The sequence below is a fragment of the Arachis ipaensis genome, chromosome B3 (genome assembly GCF_059453495.1).
Source record: "Arachis ipaensis isolate K30076 ecotype BB chromosome B3, ASM5945349v1, whole genome shotgun sequence".
Lineage (NCBI taxonomy): Eukaryota > Viridiplantae > Streptophyta > Magnoliopsida > Fabales > Fabaceae > Arachis > Arachis ipaensis.
This window is the reverse complement of record NC_142438.1, coordinates 3,302,402-3,326,265: the sequence shown is the minus strand read 5'-3', so window position 1 is coordinate 3,326,265 and position 23,864 is coordinate 3,302,402. Positions and strand designations below refer to the sequence as shown.

Here is a 23,864-nt window from a genome sequence, read left to right as displayed (position 1 = left end):
GTTTTCTTTCTTCTTAATCTCTTGATGTGCATATAGTTTTTCAATGACATCTACAATAAAAAGAACAAAAAATGTGTAGAAATTTTTTTTTGAATAATTGAAATAGTATAAAGTGAAATTACCTGTTAATATTTTTCTTTGACCCACTCTGTCAGACAATATCTCAAGTTATGCAAATTCAAAATAGTGTTGGAGAATGTTTAAAACTAGATCTTTAATTTCTTTCACAACAATTGTGAGTAAAAAATTTGCCTTCATTGTACCTTTAATTGGTCTATACAAATTATTTACATCTTCTATTTTCAAATTTTTTTTATAGCATAGACTTTTTTTTCTTATAACAAATGTTTCAATTTGTTCATCATATTTTTTTTCACAATTACATGAAGAGGTATTTCCTGCGGTGTTAGTAAATCATAATTAATAATTAGTTAAAAAATGATTACATTTATTTTTTAAGCTATTAGAAAAAGAACAATGAATAGCATATTGAAAAAAAGTATAATTTCAACGATATTAAAATACAATTATATATAAAGTATTATAAAATAATATAAAAAGTATAAAAAGCAAAAATAATTAAAGTAATTTTTTTGTAAATTTAATTTAAAAATACAATAAATATGTTTGTTTTGTACCTTTTCATCTAATATAATCATTTCTAAGTAAAGAGGCTTCTCTTCATTTGTGGATGTTAATATTTTTCAGAGACTAATCTCGCGAACTTTGATAGTTTGTTTGGTGATATTGTCCAAAGAATGATGTGTAGTTTGGAAATAAATTTTTTGTGCTAAATTTGATGTTATTTGAAGGAATAGTGATAAGAGACTTATATATATAACTAGTTCAAATAATATGGAATTTGAATATTTGTAACGTAAAATTTATTATGATTAATAATATTATTATGACATTTGTAACATGGATGTTTATTATATTTAATGAGTTATTTATAAAAATTAATAAATTAATTATTAGATTATAAATTTATTGTATTGTTTATAACCGTAAAAATAATTAATATAGGGATAGGATTCAATGTCTTTGTATGTTACAAATTTGGTTAGACATTATTAATTTTTAATTATTGTCATTGGTAATTTTGCACCTTAATTTGTATATATTTTTATTACTTGTATATTTTGTGTGTGTGTATATATATATATATATATATATATATATATATATATATATATGGAAAAGTCTAGGAGGCCAGTAATTTTTGTGTTTTGTGGCCAGCACTTAACCATTAAAAGAAAAGTAAGTGATCTCTCACCATTGAATATAATCTCACACCATTAAAAAGACTATTGATGGCCAATTAATGGTTACAAAATACAAAAATTGTTGGTCCCCTAGCACTCCTCATATATATATATATATTTGCTGATTTAGAAATAATAGTTAATTTGGCAAAAATTGAGTGGTCAATTCTAAAATTTTGTTAAGTAAACGATAATACTAATATGACATTAGTAGAAAGAAAAAAGATGTCTTCAAAATAATATGAATAAATTTATCTATTTACTTTTATATATTAAGAATAGATTACTCTTAGTGTGATTGCATGATGACTACGAAGTAATTTAAAATTTAATACTATATTATAGGAAATAAATTTATCCATATTTAATGGTAAACTGTGTCACTTGCCCTTTGGCTTCATTCTTCTTTATAATAGTCTTAGTTATCTTATTACCTTATACTGACAAACTTGTCTCATTATTATTCTACTTAACCCAACAACTTTGATATCAACTAGCAAAGTACATGATAATTACGTAATTAGTGGATAAAATTGTCTAAACCAAAAAGATGTTCGTGTTACATGAACTATATTATTAAATTTGACGTGGATTATTGATGATATGCAGGGAGAGAATAATCTTAGTACTAATAATTAAAATGTATAACCAATAATTTAATTACAATTGTTTCACTATGGGAACGATCACCTTGTGACACAGCAAAATCGCTGACCAAATTTCCCACTTAATTTAAAATATAACAAAAACAATGCAAAAAAATAAATAAAAATTAAACCAATGAGAACAATGAAGAGAGATTATATTGTTGTGTTCCGTCAGAATTTGGAGCAGCGTTGTGGTAGACCAGTATCTTGATCCACAGCTACAACCTCAGAAACATTGTTACACCTTAGAACATCTTGACCCAACTTAGCACCAGCAGCTTTAAGACCCTTTAAAGAAACAGGTTGATTGAATAGGTTCAATGATGGTAATCTTGAAGCTGGTGGCATCTTCAAACTAGGTAGCAATTCTCTAAAATCTTGACTCATTAATGGAACCTCAAAGTCTTGTTTGTTATGTTTGACAACATTGTCCTTAGCACTAATGTGTGCACCTGGCTCCATGTGATTGGTTGAGAAGCTAGCTTGGTTAGGGAAATTAGGGTAAAGACTAACATACCCTCTAAGGTACATCATGTCAATTAGGAATTTTTTCCATGATGCTTGCCACCCATTTGTTCTTGACCTTGGGATTTGAACCGGGTTTGTTTTAGCATCCTCAGTGAACCTCATGTTCATGTAAACATAGAATTCTCTCCAATGTTTAGGGAAGAACACTGCCCCCCAAGAACAAGGTAATTGGTGTAGGTAAGGTGTGTTTGGATGAATGTTTTTGAAGAATTCAGTGGCATTCCATTTGGGCCTTTCTTTAACAACCTCAACAAGCCTTGGTGTGTAGAGTGAAATTGAGGACAATTCAGGGAGAGAAACTTGTGGATCATAGTGGTATGCTAATAATGCATATTTGATCCAAAGGTAGTAGTATGGGGAAACTTCAATGTCATCTTCAAGTAAAAGCCCAAAGTCATCATCATTGGATGGGTACCAACTCTCACTAACTGCCCTAATGAGCCCACCTTGGATGATCCTCCTTCTTAGAGTTTTGGGCCCATGAGGCCACTCAAATGAGCCCACTAGCTTTATTGTTGCCTCATCTACCTTGCTATCCATGTTGAAGGTTATGGGAATTTCATCACCAAGATAGTATGCATTGCTTAGAGATTTGAGGAGCCTTGTTAGTGAAGTTACTCTATTTTGGGTGATGATGTTGATAGAAAGTCTCATCTTGTTCCAATCTGCAACATAAAATTATGTTAAAAGCAAAGAAACTCAAAGATAAGACCACAAACTCAAGTGGATAGTCAAGGTAACGTTTGTTTTGAGGTATTGAGACAGAGACTGAGAGACTAAAATTTAGTATCGTGTTTGTTAGTTCAGAGATTGGTACTAAAATTTCTGTCTCTATCTCTAAAATTTCAGTATTTCAGCCAAAAAGTAGGGACACAGGAGACTGAAAATTTTAGAGATGAATACTGAAACTTTAATAACATTTTATACCTAAAATATTTTCATTTCAATTAATTAATTTCAATTTTACCCTTTGTGCAAATTAAATTAGAGTTTCATTCTTGTTTCAATTCCTGTCTCCCATTTTGCACCAAACAGAATACTGAGATTTATTTCAATCCCTTAGCGTTTGGTAGAGAGACAGAGACTGAAAGAGAGACAGAGACTAAGAGACAGAGACTGAAATAAATTTCAATATTCTGTTTGGTGCAAAGTGAGAGACATAAATTGAAATAAGAATAAAACTCTAATTTAATTTGTACAAAGGATAAAATTGGAATTAATTAATTGAAATGAGAGTATTTTAAGTATAAAATGTTATTAAAATTTTAGTCTCCGTCTCTAAAAATTTCAGTCTCCTGTGTCCCTACTTTTTGGAGGTACTGAAATACTGAAATTTTAGTACCAGTCTCTGAGCCAACAAACGTGATACTGTGTCTTAGTCTCTCAATCTCTGTCCCAATACCTCAAAACAAACGCTAGTGAGTCTTTCCATCTCTGTCTCTCCACCAACTATCTAACAGATTTGACTAAATTATCATCTAGCAATCTTTCCGTCTCTGTCTCTCCACAAACGCTATCTAACAGATTTGACTAAATTATCATCTACCGAACATTAACATAATTCTTACTTGGCAATGCAGTTGAACGGAGATCAGACATCCAAAGCACTTTTGTGACAGAAGCTCTGGGCAACAACACTAAAGTAGTAGCATTAGAAGTGCTCTCTGATGCCATCTTGAGAGCCTTCCTCACATGAGGATCAATGTCATCCACTGTGATCACAACACTAGGATTATGAATCTTGATCAAACCTTTCATGCTAGAATACACTGCCTGTATCACCGGCACCTCTGAATCCGAGACCCCGGAAATGGCCTCTATTCCCAAGTCAAAGATCTTGAACCTCCTCTCCTTGCACACCAACAATGGCCACTTCAATGCCCTTGCAGCATCCTCGCACGGGCAAAATTTCCCACCCGAGACCACAATGTAGGCCTTTTTACCCACTGTAGACCTATTCAAAGAAAGATACACGTTAAAATCAGTCGTCAAAATTAGTTACTATATTTTTATGTATAAATATATACTTATTTTTAAAATAAATTTTGTATTTTAAGGTGTATTCTGCACCTGAACTTGTCAAGAAGTGGTTGAAGTGCTTTAACATGGTCAAGTGTGTGAGCGTAGAAGAGGGCGTCAATGTTTTGAGGGTACATTGCTGCCCATTGTGTAACATAGCCTGTGGAAAGTGCTTTCCACCATTGATCATCTCTAACTTGAACTATGTCCTTGAATATCACTGTGGTTTCTGATACATAGGCTAGCCTATGTTCACTGTCACCCCATGTTTCCTTGTCATTAGGGTCAACTGGGACAACAAATGACCCTGCATTCTGGTACTTTTGAAGCTGATAGCTGCAATTCAATAACAATGTTAGAAATAAGAGACTAAACTGGAGAAATGATTTGTATATTATTGAAGGTATTCCAGTTGTCTGTAATAACTAATAATACAATATAGAGTATTTATAGGTGCTAAGAAAATCGAAATAATAAAGACGTAATATCTTATAATAAATATTCAGATATGCTAAATAATGCTAATTAATCATAATTGATCCTAATTATATTCTAACAAACAAAATAAGAAGGTCAATTTTGATATGAATATTTCTAGTATTCTGTTTCCTAGTGGATAATATTGCAACAGAAGCACACATTCTTAATCAAGTCAAGAGATTAAGAAGAAGTCTCAGATTCAATGGACAATTTTTTTGAAGGCAAAAATGTTGTAATTGTGAGGGTCAAATTGTAATAAGACACTAGTATTAGTTTGGTAGATAACTAACAAAAAGTCTATCTTGAATTTGACTAACATATTGTATTGTGTACTACAACTTGTAGTATGTAGTGTTTTTGAACCTAATGGCAACAACAACTAATTGAACACTACCAGATATTGTTTAGCACAGTCAACTTGATGCTTGTTTGACTTTGACTTATTTGTTCAACTTGTTCTAATTTTTTCACCTATATTCTCATTGTACCAATAAAATAGAATTAAATTATTCACAGAATTTTGCAGGGAAATGAAAGGGTTACCAACCTCAAATGCAGATCTTCACCAGTGGAGAAAGTAAAAGGAGTCTCAATGAAGAGGGTCTTAACAAGTTGAGCAGAGAGAAACCAAGAGCTAGAAAGAAAATCAACCTGCAGAATCTTATCAACAGTGATATCATAAGCAGGATCAGGCAAATACAACCCTGCTTCTTTAGACCTAAACTTTCTATAACTTGGAAATGTAAAATCTTTCTGCCTAAATGGCAAAATCCTCCCAATACTTCCCAACACTGAGTTCTTGTACTTCTCAGTCCCAGCAACATGTGCTAGAATCTCAAGCATTTTCTTCCCTGGAATCATGTCATCATCAACAATGTATACAAGATCAGATTCTGTTTGTAGTGCCATTTGGAACCTTCCATAGTACTTGAAATCATAGCTTGAGCTTATGAAGCTGATCCTTGAATCATTGTAGCTTTCAACAATTCTCTTCAAGGAAACTTCATTTGGGCTACCAAATGATAGCACCCAAGCATGGTGAAAAGGGAGAGTTTGTTGTAGCAATGAATCAATCTGTGCACAAAGTGTCTTTCTCTTGAAATGGTTCAACAAAACTGTGATCTTTGGTTTCCGGTTACTACTTCCCTTTATGTCCCACTTGGATTTCATTGCCATTAACTGAGGTAATGTCTCAGTTCCAATGCTTCTGCTTTGAAACTCCAAAACCTCATCATACAGCTCCCTCTTCAGCTTCATCATTTGAACATCATTGGACTTCTTCTGCATGAAATCAATCTTCTCATACTCACAAACTTGTGATTGGTTCAAAGGTTGTTCTTGTTGATGAGGAGGAACAAGAATGTTCATATTATGATTATTACTATTATCTTCTCTTATGAGAGAAGAAGCAGCTTCTTGGTAGTGTCCAACAACATGGGGTGTGATCATGTATTGCTTCCATTGGTTTGCAATTCTTGTGGCCCATGTGAAATCTGGCTTTGATGTTCTTAGATCAATGGAAGGTCCCATGTAATATAATAAGAATGTTGCATAAACTGCAAAGAAGAATTGGAGACATGTTAGTGCTGTCACCAACTTTGCTGGTGCACCACTCCTTTGGGATTTCATCACTTTGTTGTTCTTTGATCCTACATAGTCTTGGATCACCATCCCTTCTGTCGAATTTCGCCCGAAACCCATGTCGAAAATCGAACTCCTAGATTCAATATCACACCTACACAGAAAATAAAACCAAAGTTAAAGACTAATTCAGTTTCTATTCTCTGTTTATAAGAATAAAACTAAAAAAACATACTCTTAGATACTATTTTCTATAGTTGAGTCTAGAGAAAATGTTGTGATGAGGAAGATTTGGTGATGGAGATAGAAGAATAAGGTTTGTGTGAGTTTTATTATATATTAGAGTGGGGAGAAGTTAAGGAAAAAGGTGATGAAAATTGCAGCAATGGTCACATGGGATAGGTGTATCTATATAGTGTATGCATGGTGCTTAAGAAATTTATAAGTGTAGCAAAACTAATTAAAGTGTTGCCTTCATTCATTACACATATACATATACACTACTTTGTATTATTTTTCTTCCTTAAGACACCATTATTGTAAAGCCATTTTTGGTGCCGTGGAAAAGGCTCACCCCTGCGTTTTTGGCACTACATACCTCCATGGTATGGTAATTAATTCATCATCCTACATTCTTTTTTCTTCTTCAAAAAGAAATCAAATTCCTCTACCTATATTACTTTTTTTTTTAATAAAAATATATATTTGTGACTTCAATTTTAATGCATTATCGAGATAAATATATTTTATATATCACTTTAATTTTGATGTACTAATAGTATAAATTATCTAATTAAATTTATGTACACGATGTGATGTTTGCGTAAAATTTACTTAACGATAATTAATTAAATATTCGTGTAAAAAAAATAAAAAATTATACTAAAAATATGTGAAAAACATACTTTTTGCTACACACCTCTCTTAAAAAAAAAGACAAATAGGTCATTGGCATTTTGCTCCGCAGACATTTTTTTCTCTGACCATTGAAAAATATTTTTAAGTTTTTGACTTTCATAAAATTTGGACGGATCAGTCCCTGACAGAGGCATTTGGACGGAGGGACTGATCTGTCCAAGTTTTGTGAAGGTTAAGGACTTAAAAATATTTTTCAACGGTCAGGGACAAAAATGTCTGCAGGACAAAAGGTTTGGGACCTATTTGTCATTTTCTAAAAAAAATTTACATAATCATATATAAGCATTTTGATGTTTAGATTATTCTAGAGAAACCTAATAATTCATAAAACAAATACATAAAAAAAAAACATGATTTAAGGGCAAATGGTCAAAGTTAAAGTTCAACTTCTAACAAGATTAATAATATCATCACCTTGCTTAAAATGAGAACTATACGTAAACAAGCATGGAATATATAAGATATATAAATATGAAAACAAAATTTAAGGCGCAAAGAAACATGAGAAAGAACATGGGGTGTTAGAATGAAAGGCATGCATGTATGTATGTATACGTACATTTAATCAAATCAATGGCTTGAATACAAAGATATATATGTAAACAAACACTTTTTTTCTTTTCTTCTTCAGCAAAATATGCAATTGGAGACCTAATAAAGCTAGACCCTTCTTATATATATAGATTCAAGCACAATCAACGGGTGAGACCTAAAAGAAACTAGATAGACCAAAGAAACATTATTATAATATATGATTGACTTTTTATGTGTATGAATAAGAGGATACGTAAATTGAAACTTAGAAGAGAAAAAACTTTAATTTAATTTATTTGATAATGGTTCATTGCCGAACTTAGGCGGGTTCGACGCAACAATCTCATGGTTTTGGTTGGTTCTCTTACACATGACTGACATGAGAGAATTCAAATGAATATTTGGTAACTTTGGCTACAAACAAAGGTTTTCAAATAATAATGGGAACATGCCATGCTCTATATTTGTATCAAATTAATAGGTTTTTTAATTTTTCAATTCTTAGGTTTGCATTTCCATTTTTTTTTTTTTTCTCTTTTTCTGGTGAGTTGCCATTGAAGTTTGCCGATGAAGATTGATTGAGATTGAACATGAGATTTTTTAGATATTTATAGGCTGATAGGTTTAATTATTCTGTAAATTTTTTTATAATTTTATTAAATTTTTAATTAAATCTTATTAAAAATTTATAATTAAATCTTTGTATTGGATAAAAATTTGCAATTATATATTCGTTCTAAATTCTAACTTTTCTTGTTAAAATATTTATTATTTGTGTGTTTGATGTAAGATAAATTATTAAATATTTTAAATTATTGTATTTTTTGAAAATAATAACAAATAAACTTTTATCTAATATAAAAATTAAATTATAAATTTTTAAACTATAAAATCTTAATAATTAAAAATTTTAACAAAATTATAAAGACTGATAGAATAAAAATTTAATTTTAATGGGTGCATTTTTTTTGTGACTAAACAGAAAAGAAAGAAAAAATTAATATAACTGCACACTTCGTCAGTGCAACTTTTCAACCAACATCTATTAGAATTGCGAATGATATAACCAAAATCAGTATAGCTAAAAGGAGCAAAATAACTAGCATCACAATTCAATTTAATAGAATGAACTGGAGGTGGAACCCAATGCAAACAAAGCGAAGGAGAAGATAAAGATTGATACATAGCAAAAATAGTGTGAAACTCCCTTACTGAACTACGAATCAAACTCACCACTTTATTAGCACTCCAAGAGTCATCTATATATAAATAAGTAATGATTCCTGCTTCTCCAAATCCACTTGATGGTCGAAAAAAAAAAAAAACATCTCTACTCCTTGCACCTTTGTAGAGCCAATCACATAAATCTGAGTTATCTGAATACAAGCTTAAAAGGTTCCAGACCTCCTTGGCACTAGGACATTCCCAAAGACAATGAAAAATAGATTCAGAATCATTCTATAACACCGATAACATGTGCTAGATAAAACTAAGCCATGATCCAAATTTTTAAGGATGCATTTAATTATATATAACATTATATCAATAAAAATAATTATTTTTAATATTGGTTATAGAAATAATCATTTAAAAAATAAATATAATTAAATAATTATATAAAATATTTTATATAATCAATACATGTACAAATTAAACCATATACATGGAGGAATAATGAGCTTAGGGAAAAAATATATAGATTTACGCTGTTTTGATTAAGCAATAATTAAGATGAAACTTCTATGGTTTTTATTTATTTATTTTGGGGTAACGGAAGAGTATCGATTACTTTAATTGACCGTGTTAATTACGTGAAAATACATGGAATGAATGGTTGTGAAGTTTATAATGTTAATGTAAAATATTTTATAACACATGTATCAGTTAATTTTTATTACTTTTTAGGTTTATCCATTAATAATTTTACTATAGCAAAGGATGCTTGACACGTGCAAAGCCGCCTATGGTCGTGAAGTTCTCCTAATTAATTAAACATTTTAATTTTTAAACAAGTCAATGTCGGTATACATACATTAATCTCCTATTAATAACACTACTTGTGCAAGGTTTTGACTTTTGAGTCTTCAAATCCAAATATAGTATAAAGTATTTATGACATCTATTAGTATTTCTCTTAACTTGAGCTTAATCTTGGATTATTTGATACATTTTCATGTCATATCATCATATTTATTTAAAGAATTGAATTAGAGAATTAACTTTTTTTTTAGTTAATTTCTTAAAATTATCTTAATTTTAAATCATACATTCTCTTAAAAATTGATTAATATTAATTAAACTTAATTTTTTTTATTAGTTATTTTTTTCTACTTAGTCTTACTTAAAAGGAAGGGAAAAGAAAAAAACATTTCTCAAGTCCTACTCATAACATGGAGTTGGGTATGATTTGACCACGCAAGAGGGGAGAAGGGTGAGGTGGAAACCACATAAGGCAACTTTTTTGCTCTTTTATTTAGGTTTATTTTTATGATATCTTCTAATTTAATAAATTAAAAACTAATTCGTGATAGATTAAATCTTTATTTAAGGATTTGTTATTGGCCAATAAATTATTACATGTAAAAGACGAGATTCGAATCATCCACACTAAATCTTAAGCGAATTAGTAAATTAATCACTAAATCAACTCAACTTAGTTTTTGATCTTTTTAATTTAGATGCTTTGTATAATGCTTAAATTTTATACGTAAAATTCAAAAAAAAAATAAATCTTATTTTTTAATATGTACTTTAAAATAATTTAAACACATAAATTATAGACACCAAAAAATTTTTCTTTAATTTATTAGTAGGACTTTGAATAATCCTTTATTCTTTCTTGCCATAGTCTTCTTTCTACCACGTGCCAATCAATAAATCTTTCATTGCATTTATTTATATTATTAATTTAATTATAATTATATTATATGTATATCAAAATAAAATATTAATATAAAATATATATTAAAAATAAATTAAATTATATATATATTTATAAATAAATATATAATAATAAATTTAATGACAAATTTTTTATATGCATATAATATTTTTTATTAATTAACTATCTTAATTCTTAATTATTATATTGTTTTTTATTCTACGAGTATATGCCACTCAGAGTTTGTTAACCAACTTGGTCGGTTGGTCCACCTCAATATTCATGGGACGACAATGTCGAATTTTTGTTCTTAAATGAATGAATACCAATTCCATCTTTTCCAAAAATAGTGTACTTTTACCTAATTAAAAAAACTTCAATTTGAATAATAAAAATATGTACATTAAACGCCACCGATATATAAAATGGAGGGTCCAAAATGGATAGAAAGCAATAATAATAATGGATTGCAAACTAAAATGGAGGGTCCAAAATGGAAACTGAAAAAAGAAGAACCAGAATTCAAATTTAAAAGGGTATTAAGAGTTATAAGTTGACAACTAATTAGGATTACACTCAGTTCTTTAACACTTACACTAATAACTAATAAGCAAGAAAAAATGCAAATTAAAAGGAGCACAAAGGAATCCAGGCTTGAGGGAAAATTTGTCGTAACAACAACAAAAATAATGATTAATAGTTTCACTTAGTTTTAAGCCATTAGTTAATTACACTAACAACATTGTTTCTACCACTTTTTTGCATCATCATCATCATCATCTAATTAATCAGCTTCTCAGCTTAGCTTACTCTTTCATGTTGTGGGGAATATTCCTACAATCATGATCATCATGTCACCAAATCTTATATATTAGTTGCTAGTTAATTAATTGAGGCCAATCATGCATGTACCATGTTGAAATCTAGAAGATTCTATATTTTCCAAAAAGTGATTTTATAATTTTATTTTTTAATTATATATATATACATTAGAAATATAACTAATATTCTCTGACTTCAGCATCATATTTATATGGTATCTGGTATATGTTAATATTGTATTTTATAAAATATAAGAATTGGATTGGTTAATGATCTGAGGTTAATCATAATTCTTTTTGATGACCTATGATAATGATGACCTCTGCAGTATATGTTCTGATGGAGGGGATCTTTTGTGTTGCCATGGATGCTCAAGAGCATTTCACATTGGTGAAGTCCCAGTAACTTATTATTTTCCATATTGTGTATAAATTGATTTTTTTGTAATATACTTGTAGGTTGAGTGCATGTTTTGGTCTTTTGTTATTTATGTCTAGGAACTAGTCGACAACGCAGTTTTATTTATGTTTATAGAAGAATTTTTTCCGGCTGAACACAGAATTAATTGTCATGTGCTTTATTCAAATAATATGTGATCTCACCCTTAATATTTGCTTAAGGAAAAGTCTAGGGGCCAGTAACTTTGTTAAATTCTGGCGAGCATGTAACCAGCAAAAAAAAATGAACCATTTGATGAAATCACACCAATCTCACACCATTAAAACTATCATTAATGGCTATTTGATAACTACAAATCACAAAAGTTGCTGGCCCTCTAGCATTCCTCTTTGCTTAATTCGATATTGCAGATTGTGTTCCTCTCCCCTCTATTCCAACTGGTACTCAGTATTGTAAATACTGTCAGAACTTAATAAGTATATCGAACAGGAATTGAAGTTGCTGTATGTTTTTTATAGTGATTCAGAGTTTACTTTCCTACTTAAAGTTAGTGGTAAAAATTTCAAGCTTCACTATGGTGGTAAATCATACGTAAATTTTTAGCTTATTTTTTCTGCTTAACTTTGATTTGAAGTCTAGAAAAATATATCACATCTATAATTCTGCTATGGAGCAATAATAAATTTATGAGCAATGCGAGGGATCAGCAACTTTTGTGATTGGTAGCTATCAAATAGCCATCAATAATGATTTAATGGTGTGAGATTGATGTGAGATTTCATCTAATATTCACCTTTCTCTGTTGATTACATACATGCTGACCAAAATTTAATAAAATTGCTAACTCCCTAGATTTTTACTAAATTTATTATGAAGTAATTACCATATATAATTGCTATTTTTAACAATCTTTTTACATTGGAAAAACTTATATAAATCTACGCCAATTTTGTCATTTGGAAATTTTCAAAGTATGAAGTGCCATCTTTTTTATCATAGTATGTGACATGTGAAAAAGTTAATTTGCACCTAAAATCACATTGACATTTGAAACCAGTCGAAATTTGATATTAAAAATTTTATTTATTTAAAGTTACATATTAAATAATATTATAAAAGTTAGAATATATAATTATTTAAATTTAATATATATTTTATTTTATTAATTAAGTACTTTTTAATAAGTACTCTTGAAGTACTCTAGTATATATAAATGGTTATATATATGCATGATAATAAAGGAGGTCATTCATATATTTTAAAAAATTAATATTTATAATCTTTCTATGCTAAAGTACTTGTGTGGTAGTTCAGTAGTTATTTTAACACATTAAAAAATTATTTGTCAAACTGATCAGTAACTGATCTACTAACATTAGACTGATCATTTTTTAGGCTTAAAAGAAAATTCTTCTGACAACATCCGACTTCGTAATTTGTCATTTGGAAATTACCAGAGACTAAAATGCCATCTTCTTTATGCCATCTTCTTTAGTTTTCTCAGTGAATGCTAGGCATATCATACTCTGCCCCATGTGAAAAAGTTGATGTGCACCTAAAATCACGGTGACATTTGCAACAAACCAAAATTTGATATTAAGAATTTTACTTATTTAAGATTATATATTAAATAATATTATAAGAATTATAATATATAATTATTTAAATTTAATATGTATTTGATTTTGTTAATTAGGTACTCTTTATGTATTATTTAGGTACTCTAGTGTATATAAATTGTTAGAGTATTTTATTTTAAATAATTTTAAAATTAAGTCGAAAATTTGTATTTATTACCACCTACTTGGTTTAGAATTTTTTTTAATGGTTTATTTGGAGTTAGTTTATTTGAATGGTTATAATCTTTAATTTTTTATGTATTTTGATTACTATGAGTTTGAATTTTGGTTTAGGTCTTAGTATTTGATCATATTTGGATTTTGAATTATGATTTGAAGCAAATTTAATTATAATTTGAAGCAAATGTCTATTTATCTATTTTTATTATATAAAAGTTGATACAAATTTATTATATATAGAATAAGTTTATTTGCAGGAAGATATATTTGCATAATGTTGAATTTGAAAAATCAATCCATACGATGAACAAACATTATAATTGTTGGATTAACCATTTTGGTCCAAAGAACAAATAATTAAAGTCTACACACTGTGGTCCATCGTGATTAAGCCAAGTCCAGTCACAAGTCCATGAATCAAATATAAAGAAATAAAGAAAGAGCCCAAAATCTTTCAAGTCTCGTACAGTTACCTATTTCCATACCTCAAAAAACTTGAATCCCAAATTTAATTCACTTTAATCCTACCTAACTTCCAATGAAAATCAAAAGTCCTCTCTTCTCTCTTCTCTATCTTTCAATTTGGTCACGTCTTCTTCCAACAAGAAGGAAATAAAGAAAAAGAAAGTGCAGTAGCTATGATAATTTGAAGAACAAAAAGCTTGTTTCTAAATCCAAGTAAGAATAAATGACTATAACCAAGAAGCTAGTCATTCTACGGTCAGAATATATCATAAAGTTTCTTTTTCTTTTGTGCTTCACCAAGGAACCAAGGAGAAATCTGCCGAGCACCAAGAACAGAACAAACAACAATGAAGAAAACGAAGTTAACTATGGTCAGGAGTTCATCAACGTTCAGAAATAAAACTTGGAACCAAAGCAAGGTAAAGAATGAGAGAAAATTGGTAAGTTCATGTAATAGATTCAGATTTCTCACGAAGCCGTTGCAAGTTCTGTGAAGGAGAAAAAGACAGTATGGATCTTGAACTAGCTTCCCTCTTTTATAATAAAGGTGAATGGCCAATAGTTGAAGGTAAGAGAGTAGAATAGAGCACATGGTTCGGTTCTCATAGCAACCTAAGCTGGTTGAGTTTTTCTCCTTCATGGTTTTCATGTTGTATTTATTTTTCTCAATTTAATCTGTTTGAGTCTCATTGAAAAAGGCAAACATGGTGAAGTTTGTAAGAAAAAACCAATAAGAAGTAAAAGACAGTGAGTTAAAATAGGAGAAAAAGTTATAAAATGTCTCAAATTTTTTTTGTACATCTTTCTGTTTTGTGTCATGATCCTGTGGAGATTCTTTTCCAAGTTGGATTAGCACTTTGTTGTTGAAAGTTAGGTTGACTGGTTGAGTCCTAGTCAAATTTAAATTGGGTTAGAATTTGGATTTGTTTCAGATAGGATTGGATAGATTTTAGGAAAAATATTGGTGTATGTAATCTGTTGAAAAAGTTAGTAAAATTTTATTATTATTGTGATGGAAACTGGATGTAAGTTACATTGCACTAAGTAATACATCTGGGTGTTACTCCTTCTTCTCTACTTCATTTCTGTTTCTGTTATACAGGAGACAAAAATAAAGTGTCTCTCAACTTCATACGAGACAAAAATAAAAATATCTCTTAATTTAAAAAAAAAAACAAAAAAAGATAATATTCTAAAAAAGGAGGCTAAGATTTAACTCCCTCCTCTTAGTCCCTAATAACCATCACATGATATAATCAAATTCAAAGTTTTTGAAAAAACTATAAGATACAAGCTTGTACATTTTCCTAGTCCTTCACCTCTCCTATCATGGCTAGTTGCCATCACAGGAAGCTCTGTGGTAGCTTCTGCAACCATAACCAAGAGAAGGAGACTTCCACTCAGTAATCATGAAGAAAGTTTTGAAGAAGGAAAAAACTATGGGTCTTCTGAATTTTGATAAACCATAGCTTTTTATGTGAAGATTTTGGTGTTTTCAAAGGTGATGAAACTTTGTTACCTTTTGTTATAATCTCACTGGGATAGTGGGATGAAAAAAGAAGTGGTTGTATTGATTTTTATAATGAAAAATGAAAAAAGAAAAAAAAGTTTGTGTTTTTCTTTCTCCATTTCTTCATCAATCTTATTTTGCCATTGTAACACACATACTTTTCAAAATTCGTATCGCATGTACATTGTTAGACCTCTACACCTGTACATGAAATTTGAAATCTACATGGTAGCAAAACTCGTATATATTGTTTACTATCATAGCCCCTTGAAATCAATAGGTAGTACATAAACATTTGTATTTATCATTTAGGTTGAGTTTTAAAATGGATAGATAGCAATAATAATAATGGATTGCAAACTAAAATTGAGGGGTCCAAAATAGAAACTGAAAAAAAAAAAAAAAAAAAAACAGAATTCAAATTGAACAGAGTATTAAGAGTTATGAGTTGACAACTAATTAAGATTACAGTCAGTTTTGTAACACTTACACTAATAACCAAACAAAAAAAATACAAATTAAAGGATAGAATCCAGGCTTGAGGGAAAATTTGTCATAACAACAACAACAACAATTAATAGTTTCACTTAGCTTTAAGCCATTAATTAATTACACTAACAACACTGTCTACCACTTCTTGCATCATCATCGTCATCTAATTAATCACCTTGAGATTTCACAATTTGAGGTGTATGATCCTACTTGCTCAGCTTCCCAGCTTAACTTAGATGCAACTCTTTCATGTTGTGGGGAATATTCCTACAATTATGATCATCATGTCACCAAATCTTATATATTAATTATACGGTTCCGCTACGTTACCAACAGCATATCTACCAACTTCTGCCAATTCTTATTTATAATTGTGTTTCATGGAAGTGTGTTCGTGGATGTGTCTAATAAAAATATCTTTTTTATAACTGTGTTTAATAGAAGTGTCTTTATAGATATATTTTCTAAATGTGTCTCTTTATATATGTATTTAAAATATATTAATTATTAGACACATCCACGAACACATTTCCATGAAACACAATTATAAATAAGAGTTGGCAGAAGTTGACAGATAATATGTTGGTACCCTATACTTTTCTTTAATTATATTGCTAGTTAATTGAGGCCAATCATGCATGTATTATGTAGAAATCTACAAGATTCTATTTTTCAAAAAAAGAGATTTTTCCCATTTTGTGGAATATGTTTGAAGAAACCTGTTGCAAAGCGAAACCAGTATTAATTAAGTTGATCAAGTGATACGTAAGTTTGTTTCATTTTTATTGTATCTCGTGTTCAAATATTAGAAATGGAAACAACATAGTGTACACACATTTTTCAAACTAAGTTAATCATATTTCTCGTAATAATTAATACGTAGATATTGAAACAAACATATATAATGAGCTATATATGTAGTTCAGTATTATTGCTGGCTTGCTGCTTTCTAACATTGTTTGTGAGGGGATTTATTGTCAAAGTTCGTAAGAACATATGTGATGGTTTAGCAAGAGATATTTAACCTTTTTTTTTAAACCTTAAGAAAGAAATTAACAATTTAGGAGATTTTTCGATTAATATATGGCTTAAAGAATCTAATTAATATATATTCTAAAAATATAAATTAAAATTATTAAGTTTTATTTTGTATAAAAGTAAAAATTTGATAATTTTTATAAATGTGAGACAATTCTCATATTTTGAGTTAGTTTTTTGTCTAAATTAAAATCCACTTAATTAAAAAATATCAAATATTTTTATCAAGTAAAATATAATTATTCTTTTTATGATTATATGATATTTATTAATATTATTTTTTTTAATAAATAAATATAGTATATAATAATATGATAATATAAACTAATTAGTTAGTTATTAAAATTAAAAATAATTACTTTAATATAAACATAAAATTAAAAAATTTGTATTATGAAAAAATAAAATTTTATATAATTATTTAATAATAATTGAATTATAATTTGTTGAGATTTGATTATTCAAAATTTTTTTTATTATTTTATATTTTTTATTTACGATAAAATCAAATCAATAAGTTTAATTAGTGATTCATCAATTGAAATAATGAACCAATAAATCAATAATTTTACCGATTTTATTAGAGTTCTAACTACTATATATGGTTTCATGTTTTAGGCTGGTTGAGCAATTTTAAATAATCTTATTTGTGAAATATTTTTTTATATTATAGAAAATATCTTTTTAAAGATAAAAATTACATCTTCTGAAAATTTTTTTTTTTTGGACAGAGATCTGGGTCATCGGACCAGCCCAGGCCAAAACAAAGAGCCCTGTCCTCAAAACGACCCGGTACCCACTCAGTTGCACTAGAGAAACGGCTGAATTTTACACGTTCTGAAGCATCTTCTTCATTGCTGCACCGGCGTGGGAACCAGAATTCTGAGCGGTGGTGGCGCCTTGTGGACGGCTCGCTGTCGGAGACTAAGTTTTTTCGAGCCTCCAGTATAACTATAAGAGAGTAATAAAGAGTAGAAAGACGTTGATAGGATACGAGCCCAAAAATCCATTGTTAACCTAGCTCTACTATAATTAAAAAAAAAAAAAAAAAAGAAACCTAGCTTTACTCTCATCAAAATGGCATCGGAGGAAGACAAGGCGCTGCCTCTCGTGAATACTGATGACGACCCGGACTCCCACATGATTAATAAGGTAAGCTTCTACGATGAATAATTTTTTTTGTTTCAATTCGATTATGGTGGTGTGTGAATTGAAGATGGCAACGGTGGAGTCTGAGATTTCTGAGAAAGAGAAAGAGGAGATACGCCTACTTTATGAGAGAGCAGAAAGAAAGGGGCCCGCCATCAGCTACTTTCGCCGTCGTCGAAAACCAGCGCAGAAACAACAACGAGGACTCTTTGAACCAAATAAGGTAAGCTTATACGATGAATAGTTTTTCTTTCAATTTGATTACGGTGCTGTTAATTGATTAGCCCTAACATGTAACCTAATCTTGATGAGATTTCTGAGAAAGGGAAAGATGAAATTCTCTACCCTCCTGGTCGAGAAGCAGACCTTGCATTAAATGTGCAGAAACTACGATCAGAACTTATTCACCTCGGCCTATTTGATGAGGAAGCCCCAAGAAGAACTAGGAGGGACCCGTTTGCCGCCCCAAGTCCATTCCAACAACACTCCAAAGGAGAAGCCTCCTAGATAAGGACCAACAGCAATAGTGTGAATTCATTCCTGAAATAGCTTTCCATTTGTTTCATACCGTAGAGTCCTAGATCAATTACATCCAAACTATTTTCTCTAGCTAGTTTATTATTTTTAGTTCTGGATTATCATCATATAACAAGGCTCATGATTCTGTGGTCCAGGAACCTTTGGACCACTTAATGGTCAAGTAGAAAACATGTTTTTGGAGTTTTTTTACCAATTGCTACGTAGTCCTTGAACTAATTTTAATTACAAATCAACCCCATATATTTTATTTAATTATAAAAATAATTTTTTATTTTATAAATTATTATTTTATCAATTATCTATTATATCAATTATCTATTAGAATGAAGAGGTTATATCATTTTTTTTCAATCACCATGATCAGGATCTTATTATCTTCTTGCACCAATATCAATGTATTAACATAAGAACAATTTTTATCACTTAACTTAAATCATTGATCCTGTAGTTTGGTCTAGTTTGGACGAAGAAAATGTATTTCTACTAGTATTAATTAAATCCGTGATACTACATGATGAAATTAAAGCCATGGACGAACGTAACGAGATCAAAGTTAATTTTTTAATCAATTGAAATTATTAGGATGAATGGAGGATATAATTGGTTGTTATTTTTGTATTTGATTGTTAATAAATATAATAGATAATTGATAAAATAATAATTTATAAAATAAAAAATTATTTTTATAATTAAATAAAATATATGGGGTTAATTTGTAATTAAAATTAGTTCAAGGACTACGTAGTAATTGATAAAAAAAACTCCAAAAACATGTTTTCTACTTGGACCACTAAGTGGTCCAAAGGTTCCTGGACCACTAAGTGGTCCAAAGGTTCCTGGACCACCGAATCCCGTGCCATATAACAATACAGAGTTATTATGTATTGCTGCTGTGTGGATTCAAATTTACTCACAATATTATATACTATATAATAAAGTGCATTATTTCCGTAAGATAACTATATCAAAACGAAAAACGAAAAACAGGATTGTTCACCTCTCAAAAGAACAGGCTTAATTTGATTTTCGGCCAAAAAGAGCTTGCTGTTAGAGAATGATTTTGTGTTTTGGGACTTACCTTCCCGCCCGAAATTATAGCATTTTGAATGATGATGAAAAATGGACTACCTTATCCTGTATGGTTTATATCTAAGTTTTTCTTCTCCGGGCTTGAAGCCCCGTATTAGTACCCCAAAAAAAAAAAATACAAATTTGGATGTTAATACCAACAAAATATTTATAGATTTGGATGTTGTATGATGAGAAAGTTACAAAAGCTTAGAAGTTAGAAACAATGTTCTATTCTGAAACGGAGAAGGTTGGTTGTGAAGGCGAGGTGAAGGAGGGTGGTGAGGTATGTTGTTCTAAGGAAGATGGTGTTGTTGGTGGGGCAACACCGGTTTCAATTACAGGTGATGGTGGTAGTTTGAAGTGTTCTGTTGTTTCTATGGAGAAGCCATTTAGGAGGTTTACTAGGTCTCTACTAAAGAGAAAGTTGGAAGATGATGTTAGTGGTGCAAAGGTTGGGAATGATAAGGTAAATAACAATGCCGAAACTGTTGAAGTTGGTGGTGATGTCAAGCAGGAAATTGAAGATGGTGCATTGGTTGCTGTGTGCAAGGCTAGTACTAAGAGGTGCCCAACAAGTCTGAAGGAGCTTCTAGCCACAGGGATTCTTGAGGGTGTGGCAGTGAATTATGCTCACAGTGTGAAGGTGTTGGCTGATTTTCCTTCTTATCGCATAGGCTCTCTTTTGAGATATGAGTATTGCTGTTGAAAATGCGAGTGTCTGAATTTGAGAAATTTGCAGGCAAGCAAGGCTGGATAAGCAGGGCTTCGGGGAGTGATTAATGGTGATGGGATTGTGTGCAATTGTGAAGATTGCCATGGTGTTGAGGCAAGTAAAATGAAGATACACTTTATGTTACTGTATGGTCTAAAATATTGTGCGTCAGTTCCTTTGTTTTTTGTGGAACTAGGTTGTGACGCCCACCTTGTTTAAGCTTCATGCTAGTCGTTTAAACAAGTGCCCCCCCGAGTATATATACCATGAGAATGGGAGTACTCTTCGTGATGTCATGAATGCATGTTTGGATGTACCATTAGAAACCTTGGAAGTTGTCCAAAAAGTCATTGGAGGAGGCTTCACCATAAAGAAATCTACCTTTTGTTTTAACTGCAGAGGTTTGAGATTCACTTGTTTGATTTCCTGTACTTTGTTGACGTGCTTGCAAGCTTATTCCAGTCAGGCTAACAAGTAACACTATTTTATCATTGTACATTTGAAGATGCCAATGTTGTGTCGAGACTATTCTGCAATTCATGCATGGAGTCGAAGGAATGCCCTCCTAACCTCCCCACTCAAACAACCGACACCAGCAATTGCAATGTTTCACTTGCAGTTCAATCCAGGTACTAGTTGTTTGCTTGATGATCATAATTAGTATATCATGGAATACTATAACAATTCAAGAAAGAAAAGCATGACATTTGTTGGATAGCAAGGCATTTTTTTTAAGTCATTGTTATATGTAATATAGGTAAGGCCATCGTCAGAATTTACCGAGCATTTCTTTTCTGTATACTAGCCGGATGACAAGTTTGGTTTCAGGCATTCATACATTGGTGATTTATTTGAGTATCATTTGTATAAATGTATTTGCATGTCACTCCTACAGACGTATTACAAAACTGATTGGAATTTCTTTGCCTCAATGTAGTCATATGATTATATAACATGAACTTTTTTACCATTGCAGATCCCAGGAACCCATTGTGGTTCAAAGTCAATAAACAATGGAATGAAGCACAGCACATCTCGTGATAAGAGTGATGGAAAAGTAACTAAGAAGTAAGCATTTGTGTTCTGTTGGAAAGTGCAATTTTTGTGTATGAATTAAATATTATTTTTATTTGTTTCAACATGTATTTTTCTCTCTTATACGTGAATTTTGAAAGGGATCTACGCTTGCATAAGTTGATCTTTGAAGCAGATGTGTTGCCAGATGGAACAGAAGTAGCATACTATGTTCACGGAAAGGTTGCATTGATAGTGACTCGTCTTTATTTTCCTATTTTTATAAATTATTGTTCTTCTGAATGTGCTTTTCTTGTGTTGGCAGCGACTATTGGATGGTTACAAGCGGGGTTTTGGAATAGTTTGTAGCTGCTGTGACAAAGAGTTACTTCTTCTTATGTAGTGTAATTGTCCTATATATTTGGTTTCAACTAGACATTTAACACTTCCTTTTGAAATACAAAATAAAAATGAATGAGCAGATTAGCCCCTCCCAGTTTGAAGCTCCTGCCGGTTGGGCATCACGTAGGAAACCATTAGTTCTGTTGTTCAAACTCTATTATTGGATTAAGTTATTATCTCCATGCATTTGGCTTTACATTACAAGGCTTGTCGGTATTCATTGCCTCTTTTCATTCGGCCAAAAAGAGCTTGCTGTTATTTATAATTTAGGTAGCAATATATATATATATTGAAATCAATAGGTAGTACATATATTTAATTTCGGCCAAAAACAGGGTTAATATATATATATATATATATATATATATATATATATATATATATATATATATATATATATATATATATATACTACAACAACAACAACAAAGCCTTGTCCCACTAAGTGGGGTCGGTTACATGAATCAAACGACGCCATTGTGCTTTGTCATGTATCTTGTCTACAAAGAGGCCGTTTACATGTAGATCTCGTTTGACCACCTCATGGATGGTCTTCTTAGGTCTTCTTCTGCCTTTCGCCCTTTGTCCATCTTCCATCTCATCCACTCTCCTGACTGGATGTTCTATCGGTCTTCTTCTCACATGTCCAAACCACTTGAGACGCGATTCAACCATCTTTTCCACAATGGGTGCTACTCCAACTCTCTCCCTTATATATTCATTCCTTATTTTATCCAATTGTGTATGATCACTCATCCATCTCAACATCTTCATCTCTGCCACACTCAGCTTATGTTCGTGTTCCCCTTTAGCCGCCCAACACTCCGTACCATACAGCATAGCCGGTCTTATAGCGGTGCGATAGAATTTACCTTTAAGTTTTAAAGGTACTTTTTTGTCGCATATAAAACCAGATGCACTCTGCTATTTTGACCAACCTGCTTGGATCCTATGATTTACATCCTGTTTAATCTCTTCATTATCCTGTATGATGCACCCAAGATACTTAAAATTTTTAACTTTTCGCAGGATGTTTTCTCCAATCTTCACCTCTATATTGGGGTTTTCCCTTCTCAGACTGAACTTACATTCCATATATTTCGTCTTGCTACGGCTTATGCGCAGACCATACACTTCTAGAGCTTCTTTCCATAACTCCAACTTCTTATTTAGGTCTTCCCTTGACTCTCCCATAAGGACGATATCATCGGCAAAAAGCATGCACCATGACACAGGCTCTTGGATGTGCTCTGTGAGTACTTCCAAGACTAATGTGAAAAGGTATGGACTTAAGGATGATCCCTGGTGTAATCCTATACCAATAGGGAATTCCTCTGTCACACCACCTTGAGTCTTCACACTAGTTGTGGTCCCATCATACATGTCTTTAATTGCCCGAATATATGCGATCTTTACTCTCCTCTTTTCTAAAACCTTCCATAAGACATCCCTTGGTACCATATCATACGCTTTTTCCAAATCAATAATCACCATATGTAGATTCCTTTTATTACTACGATACCTCTCCATCATCCTTCTTAATAGGTATATCGCTTCAGTGGTAGATCTGCCTGGCATAAATCCAAATTGGTTCTCTG

The 23,864-nt window shown here is 30.9% G+C and overlaps 3 protein-coding genes across 5 annotated transcripts; 2 read left to right on the top strand and 1 right to left on the bottom strand.

Moving 5' to 3' along the window:
* Positions 1 to 1,883: 1,883 nt before the first annotated feature.
* On the bottom strand, positions 1,884 to 8,087 carry LOC107634116 (glycosyltransferase family protein 2). 3 transcript variants are annotated; one of them, XM_021117783.2, is made up of 5 exons: positions 7,998 to 8,087; positions 5,487 to 6,674; positions 4,511 to 4,795; positions 4,009 to 4,394; positions 1,884 to 3,105 (listed from the first exon to the last, which is right to left on the bottom strand). In XM_021117783.2, coding segments are annotated over exons 1-5 (2,883 nt in total). In that variant the 5' UTR covers positions 8,000 to 8,087; the 3' UTR covers positions 1,884 to 2,083. The 3 variants fall into 3 exon arrangements, with proteins under 3 accessions (XP_020973442.1, XP_016193176.2, XP_088365638.1); XM_016337690.3 differs by lacking the exon at positions 7,998 to 8,087 and adding an exon at positions 6,756 to 6,886; XM_088509512.1 differs by lacking the exon at positions 7,998 to 8,087 and having other exon boundaries at positions 5,487 to 6,704.
* A 10,082-nt stretch (positions 8,088 to 18,169) lies between these two features.
* On the top strand, positions 18,170 to 19,283 carry LOC107629233 (uncharacterized). The gene is made up of 3 exons (XM_016331966.3): positions 18,170 to 18,530; positions 18,595 to 18,750; positions 18,840 to 19,283. The coding sequence occupies exons 1-3, from the start codon at positions 18,456 to 18,458 to the stop codon at positions 19,032 to 19,034; spliced, it is 426 nt and encodes a 141-aa protein (XP_016187452.1). The 5' UTR covers positions 18,170 to 18,455; the 3' UTR covers positions 19,035 to 19,283.
* Positions 19,284 to 20,175: 892 nt separating this feature from the next.
* Positions 20,176 to 22,470, top strand: LOC107629232 (uncharacterized). The gene is made up of 7 exons (XM_088510268.1): positions 20,176 to 20,781; positions 20,878 to 20,964; positions 21,047 to 21,251; positions 21,356 to 21,479; positions 21,827 to 21,918; positions 22,026 to 22,107; positions 22,190 to 22,470. Exons 1-2 carry the CDS (start codon positions 20,362 to 20,364, stop codon positions 20,893 to 20,895), a joined length of 438 nt encoding a protein of 145 aa, XP_088366394.1. The 5' UTR covers positions 20,176 to 20,361; the 3' UTR covers positions 20,896 to 20,964; positions 21,047 to 21,251; positions 21,356 to 21,479; positions 21,827 to 21,918; positions 22,026 to 22,107; positions 22,190 to 22,470.
* The last annotated feature ends 1,394 nt before the right edge of the window (positions 22,471 to 23,864 follow it).